This window comes from Montipora capricornis, chromosome 9 (genome assembly GCF_036669925.1).
Source record: "Montipora capricornis isolate CH-2021 chromosome 9, ASM3666992v2, whole genome shotgun sequence".
Classification (NCBI taxonomy): domain Eukaryota; kingdom Metazoa; phylum Cnidaria; class Anthozoa; order Scleractinia; family Acroporidae; genus Montipora; species Montipora capricornis.
Genome location: NC_090891.1, coordinates 44,203,309 through 44,210,808, shown reverse-complemented (window position 1 = coordinate 44,210,808; position 7,500 = coordinate 44,203,309). Strand labels below are relative to the sequence as shown.

The following is a 7,500-nucleotide window of genomic DNA, read 5'->3' as shown; positions in this document are numbered from 1 at the left end:
TATTACGAGTAAATAAAACCATTCTTTAAGGGGGATCACCGCGCTCGTTTCTTCGCAATAAGACGACAAAGGGGCAATTTCAGCTTCAAAATAATCATTTTCCGCGAAAGGACTGTGGCGTGTTCCAAACAACAACTTCTTAACCGAGAAAAGTTATCATGATTGCGCTTAAGGGTTTTGAACAACAACAGCGGCCTTTGTTGTCTCTCTTCAGATGGCCCGGCGAGAAAAGCCGACACCTTCGAAGTCGCAATGTTATGCGCAGTATGAGATGCGCGGTGCAAAACAAGGGAATCACCTTAAGTATGGGGCTGAAGCAACCTGTGACTTTGTATTGATTGATACAGCCCTCACTGCTTTTATCATGTACATTGTGTAGTTGTAATTCTAATTAGTCTACATTAACATTAGAACAGCACAAAGATTTATATCAAAGCAGGGTCACCGGCAGCCTCGCTTCCATTCTTAGACCAGGTAACCTAGCTACAACTTTAAAATGGTCCACTGCGAATTGTGAGTCGATCAATAGACGTTTTCGGCTTGTACATTTTGTTTTCCCAATACAGATCATGTGATAATACTCAGGAGGTTTGGTCTTTTGTTTTGTTCATTAAAATGAGGGCATGCAAGCATGAATATGCCTGCATGCACTCTTTTTAATGAACAAAACAAAGGACCAATCCTCCTGAGTATTATCACATGATCTGTATTGGGAAAACAAAATGTACAAGCCGAAAAGGTCTATTACGATACGAAATGTTCCGTTAAGCATTCAGGGTTTTCGTTTGAGGCCGGACGTTTCGTCCGATGGTTTCCCATTCCATGTCCGGTAATTTGATGCCAATATTTGAGGGGTTTGCTTTATTTTTTAACTTACTTTTTTAACTCCAGCCTTGCCTGGGAAACTGATTCTTGGGTTCCAGAAACATTGGAAACAGCGTTTCTGAGTGTTCATGCCCCCAGACTTCCCGCTAGGGAGCTCGGGCCTTGAGCGTTCGCAAGACGCCTTGCGGGCGCCAAAAATGTCATGCCCGGTGTTTTCAGAAATATATCCGCTACTTTACAAATTTGTCGAAAACCCTGAAGATTGAAGTCAATGTTTTTGTTCGTGTTATTTCCGAGTTAAGGTTTTCGCAACCATACATGCTTACTAGGGTAGCAAACTCGAACGTTCACTGCTTGGACACAAGTGAAATCCGTATGTCCAGATATGTATGTAATCACATGAAAGCCGATTTTGGCGTCTGAAACCCTCCGTGCTCTTCATCCCAACTTCAACATCACTCCCGTCTGGAAATGCAGACAATTGACGTCACAAAGTGTTTCCTTAATTTCCGGTCCTCAGGGAAAGATAAACAGCTGCCTCTTTAGCCTCACCAGAAAAACAAAACAAACTAACAACTGTAATTACTAACGTCATTGCTAGAAATAGGAAAATAACTTTAAACCACAGAACATACTGTTTACAGTCAAAATTCAATGAAAGCGTTTGAATCGGAAAGAAATGAATGTCAAAAACGCTTGTTTTGGCTTTCAAATTTCCCGGGCGCCGACATGTTGAATAATTGTCACGTGCAGTGGTTGCCCTATTGTTCTGACACAATAGGTCAACCACGACACGTCACAATTATTCAAGATGGCGGCGCCCGGGAAATTTGTCAGCCAAAACAAGCCTTTTTGAAATTCACTTTTTCGGATACAAACGCTTTCATTGGGAAAAGTTTAAACAATTTGGATTGTAAACATTATGTTCTGTGGTTTAAAGTTATTTTCTTGTTTTAGTGGAGGTTCCCTTGAAAAGGCGCTGCATGTTAATATTAGGCGTGCATTAAATTACGTGTATTTCTGGATAGAACGGTTTTCAATTGCGTGTCGAAAGTAATTAGCGAATTGCTTTGGTTTATGATTACTTCACTCAGTGATTGGTTTAAAGTTCTCGCGCCATTTTTTTCACCCAAGCAGAAGTGAAAACAAAACCAATCGTGGCTCGCGCGTGCACATTTTCCCGCGCTTTGTGTCGGCTACGTGTAATTACTTCGAGTTTTGATTGGTTTACCGGACTACCCCGTCCTTTTTGATTGGCCAAAGTAATTACTTTAGTTTTGGTTTTACGACACACGAATGAAACTCGGTCTATGAGAAGAGAAAGAGGACAACTCGGGAAGTAAAACTTGAATACATCTCACTAATTTCACTCGAATTCGTCAAAAGACAGACAGACATTCACAAACTCTTCACTTTTTTGTTTACAATGATTTTCATTAAATAGAATTCGCAAAAAGGTGATGGCCATTGCATTCCAGTACCAATGAAAAGGACAGTGAACAGTTACTCCAGTGATTACATTTGAACTCAGCCACCAGCACTGTAAATTGGTTCAACAAATTACAGAAATTGTTGGCTTGGTTTCCTTGTCTGCAACCCGGAGATGAATTTACCATTACTTTAACTAAACTCGTAGCTCTAGTGTTAACGGAAAAAACAATGTCTTAAAGCCTTAAAGGCTACGTAAAGAAAACCTCTAAATCCAACAAAGAGTAAACTGTAAACCAATGGAAATAATAGCCGCAAACAAATTTGTTCAAAATTGAATTCTCTCAAAAGGTTGCGCTTGGCAAAACGCGGCTAGTTTGAAAAGAAACGGCAGTGCTACCTTGGTGGCGTGTTTCAAACATGACAATTTGGAAGCATCAATGTTAGGGGGGTGACACACACAAAGCGAAGGAAATGAGTCATAAATATAAAGCTTCGACTATCTGAATGATTTTGGGTTAGATTAAAGCGATATATATTGTTGAAAAATCCAAAGCTATCTCTTTTCGTGTTAATGCACGAGTAATGTAAACAATCTTCGCACTGGTGAGTCGTAGTAATAAATTGGGTAAACCAGGAACCTGTAATTTTAAATCTTGTACCGGTAACTGCCTAGGTTCACATGTAACACAAGTAATGGAAGATTCACGGAAAACGGAATTTGAAATGTTCTGCAGTGGCATTTGAAGGTAAAATAGGTATTTGTAGACTTTATGGGAGTGCCTCATCACATCTTCATGTCCCAGCACTCGGCTAAAGTAGTTCGTTTCGCCCAAAGCCTGTCCGTCCGTTCTGCCTATACGTAATAACAAGACCAAAAAGGCCATTTCCGAGTTCACGTCTGCCTTCTCTTGAAAGCAAGTCTAAGTACCGTGTTTTTGCGATGGTAATCAGTTCTACTCTAGTTATGAATGAAAACTAATTTTCATAAGAAAAACTTCGCACTTAGACACGCTTTGAAAAGGAGGCGGACTGAGATATGACCTCGGAAATGCCTATTAACTTTTATTCTTTTCAGATCGGACGAATGGACTTAAATTTGGGGCGAACTGGTTTTTAGTTCTGGCGAAACGAAAACAATTCTCTGTTGCGATTGCCAAAACTATTTAAGTCCTGGTTTTAAGGCACTCGATTAGGCACGCGGCCGTATTAATTAACAAGTCTGCACCATTGAAGGGACACGAACACACTTGCAGTTTGAGGCAAAAAGCAATAGTAAAGATGGTTTATTTAGCCTTTGTCCATTTCACTCTAAACCTTCTTTAATTCCCATTTATACTTTACAGGTCACTTGAAGACAAGATGCACTGCTAACGATGTTTATTACCGACCACACTAGAACATTAGCAGAAACAGAATACTTTTAATCCGCCCTTTAAAGACTTAGTATTGTACACAAAGCGAAATCTTGCGGGATCATTTCACTATGCAACGAAAAATAACATTACTTTTTACAACCACACGATTGGCTACGATCTACCGCACTGTGGAAAATTCGATTCGTGGATACTTTATCTACATGGATTGCTTTTTAGAACATACAATAATAATAATTATCCTATTTATCGGTTGCATGAACGAAATGTTACCACAGGTCCCTTAGAGCAATACAATGCAAGTCCAGATTCATTTCCCATAAGAACCTGAAATGCAATCCAGGAAAGAATTCTCAGAGGCAAAATGGACAACAAGAAACACGCTGTTTCCACCACTTGAACAACGAATGATTTGACAACAGTGATGTCTCAATGTGCTCTCAACAAGACAAGCCATCAAAGACCAAGAAAAGGTTAAAAGAAAAACCAAACAATTGTACTCTATAATAACAATTCATAGAATTTTCTTCGCGTGTTAGAGTGAGAGGAAAGTGAAAATTATTTTGGTTATCGTTTTCAAGTTGTTGTTATTGCTTTAAATTAATATTAACCCTATTTAAATCAAAGTTATCGTCAATTTTTTATTATTCTTGTTAATATCACCATGGTTATTATTAGTCAAAGAAGTCCTCGTTAGTTTTAAATTTACTATTAATTATTGAATTTAATTTATCCTCATTCAAAAAAATAATTATTAATAATTATTTGGAGATATTAATAACAAACAAAATGACCATGATAATGACATGAACTGCACAGCCAATATATTTTATTTGTTTAATTTATTTTAATTATGAGTGAAAAGTTCACATACCTAGGTAAAACCTATATCATGCATGCACATCTCAGCTAAGGCTATACAAAGACAAGAACAAAATAATGAAGATTCAGTATTTACATTACTTCCAATCTCATCTCTTTCTCCACACGTGATTTTCAATCTGCAGAAGCAATGTGAACAACGATGGTTGAAAACTCCGCAAAAAAAAATTAAACATGTGAGCTGGATAAATGACAAGTCACGTGGTTCCTTGGTTCTTTTTGGGTAACGACGATACTATAAACCTCAGACCACATTTCACAACCCTAGTACGTGAAATTCTGTGGGATGATGAGCTAAATATTTAACAAATAGATTCCATGTTGCCGTGCGTCTGTTCAGTCATAGATCACAGATGACGTCAAAATGTGGTAAGAACAAAAAAGTGGCTCACGAGGCGACAGCCGAGTGTGTCACTGACGTTCTTAGAACATTTTGACGTCTTCTATGATCTATTACTGAACAGACGCACGGCAACATGGAATCTATTTGTTATATATAATAAAGAATGAAACTTTATTTGCATAAAAGCTGGTTTATGATGGTGACGTCAATCGTGCGTCTGTCCTCTAATAGATCATGGGCAAGAACCAATCAAAATACGAGAATAACTTGGGTAATTATATAAATCTTATTAGATGTTTTGGTGTGTAGTATCATTGAGTGTTTTTATAAGCTGTACCGTATTACAATACTCAGCAATACTATACAACAACACACCTAATAAGCTATTTATTATCTAATTTTTTTGCACTTAACTTGAATAGAATAGGCCACTTTGGATATTTTAAATTGAGTCCTAAACAAAAGTCTTTATCTCCAGACTCTGAGGGATAAATATAAGGACTTGTACGAGTTTATCCCCAGAGCCTCGAGATGATGCCTTTTGTTAAGGACTGACTTTTAATATTGAAAGTGGGCTACTGTAAACAGCCCAGAATGTGACAGATTTGTGCGTGACAAGCACGGGCAACGTCAGCACTTACACAAGTTCTCTACTGTGCCTCATCAATATGAGGAACACTGAAGCTCATCAACATGAGGGGCACTATGCGGCTCATCAACATGAGGGACACTATGAGGCTCATCAACATGAGGGACACTGAGGCTCATCAACATGAGTGGCACTATGAAGCTCAGCAACGTGAGGCATACTATGAGGCTCATCAATATGAGGGTCAATGAAGCTCATCAACATAAGGGACACTACGAGGGTCATCAACATGAGGGACACTAAAGGCTGATCAACATGAGGGACACAGAGGCTCATCAACATGAGGGGCACTATGAGGCTCATCAACGTGAGGCACACTATGAGGCTCATCAACGTGAGGCACACTATGAGGCTCATCAAAATAAGGGACACTAGGAGGCTCATCAACATGAGGGTGCATCAAATTTGCTATCTTTCTTGGGATCTACTGAGTATCCTAGCAACCATTTTCCAACAGAAGACATTGTCTTATGTCAAGATTTTGCCCCAAAAAATGAGGCTCATCAACATGAGGGGCACGTTGAGGCTCATCGACATGAGGGACACTGAAGCTCATCAATATGAGTGACACTGAGGCTCATCAACATGAGGGACACTGTGAGCAAAAATGCGTCAATCAATCCTTAACTTTGACTGATTTAAGTTCAAAACACTAACATAAATTTCGTAAATAGTACTGTACATGTACCTCTGCTTTATGTTCATCAGCCAGCTTTTGCCATTGTCGTTTGTTTTCTCTACAGCCATCCTTGAGAGGTGAGAGTTTTGGACTCATTTGTGCAAAGGCCTGCAAAAGTGACAGAGATGTTTCTAACTGAACGTTGAAAACAACTTTGAAGCAATTGCCTTGATTTTGCAATTCTGACTTCACTACAAGAAGACTTCAATGTGGAATAGTTTGTCAGTCAATCCACTGCACAACATGACAGTAGATTGGATTCTTTACAATGCATTAACATTATACTGGGCTGCCTTATGGGAGCATTGGATTAAAATGCATTGTTCTTAAAGCCGCTATCAAAGATAAAATGTATGTTCTTGTAAACATTTATGCACCAAACAAAGACGAAGACATCATTAAATTCCTCAAAAATGTGTTAACTAAGCTGCAGACCGAAAATTTAGATTCAGAAGAAAATATTGTGATTGGAGGTGATTTCAATTGTCCTCTGAATCCTACACTGGACAAAAAAGGTGGCATAATGACACCTAGGAAATCTGTGATAAATTCCATCAATGATGTCCAAAGTCAATTAGATCTTGTAGATATATGGAGAGTTAAAAACCCACAAACTAAAAGTTTTACCTGGAGTCAACAATTTCCGCCGATATTTTGTCGCCTGGATTATTGGTTGATCTCTAATAATTTACACGACTGGGTCAAAGCCACAAATATAATCCCCGCCATCAGAACTGACCATTCTGCTATCTATTTAGAATTTGGGAACGTGGACAAAGAGGCTAAGGGTCCTGGGTTCTGGAAGATGAACACCTCCATATTGGAGGATGATGAGTACATTGATGACCTTACAAAAATGGTACCAATTTGGATCACGGAAGGCCGAAAAGAACTTTCAGACCACCGTAACATTTGGGATTGGATAAAATATAACATAAGAGCTCATGCTATAAAATATTCCAAAAAGAAGGCAAAGGAGAGAAACGAAAGAGGATCAAAACTTGAAAAAGAATATACTGAAGCGAAACAGGTTTTCGAAACGAACCCCAATGATTCGAATGGCGACAATTTAAATGCGGCTAAGGATAAGCTCGAATCATTTTATGATGAAAAAGTCAACGGAATAATAATCCGTGCCCGAGCACGATGGCATGAACACGGCGAGAAAAGTACCAAATACTTCCTAAACTTAGAAAAAAGAAATCATGTAAAAAAGCATATAAGGAAACTAGTAATAAGCGGCGTCGTAAAGACAGATCCCTATGACATTCTTCAAGAACAAAAACGTTTTTATCGAGAGTTATACAAAAGTTCAAAT

General features: G+C 38.6%; 1 protein-coding gene across 3 annotated transcripts in view; it reads right to left on the bottom strand.

The window, feature by feature from the left end:
• Nucleotides 1–3,509: 3,509 nt before the first annotated feature.
• Nucleotides 3,510–7,500, bottom strand: part of LOC138017881 (dual 3',5'-cyclic-AMP and -GMP phosphodiesterase 11-like) — a 29,920-nt gene continuing 25,929 nt past the window's right edge. The window contains exons 21-23 of one of the 3 annotated variants that reach the window (XM_068864871.1): nt 6,192–6,290; nt 4,504–4,544; nt 3,510–3,956 (exon numbers count right to left, since the gene is read on the bottom strand). In XM_068864871.1, the coding sequence (XP_068720972.1) occupies nt 4,539–4,544; nt 6,192–6,290 (105 nt within the window). In that variant the 3' untranslated portion in view covers nt 3,510–3,956; nt 4,504–4,538. Of the gene's footprint in view, nt 3,957–4,503; nt 4,631–6,191; nt 6,291–7,500 lie in introns of all 3 variants that reach the window. The other 2 variants (XM_068864872.1, XR_011125947.1) reach the window with 2 other exon arrangements.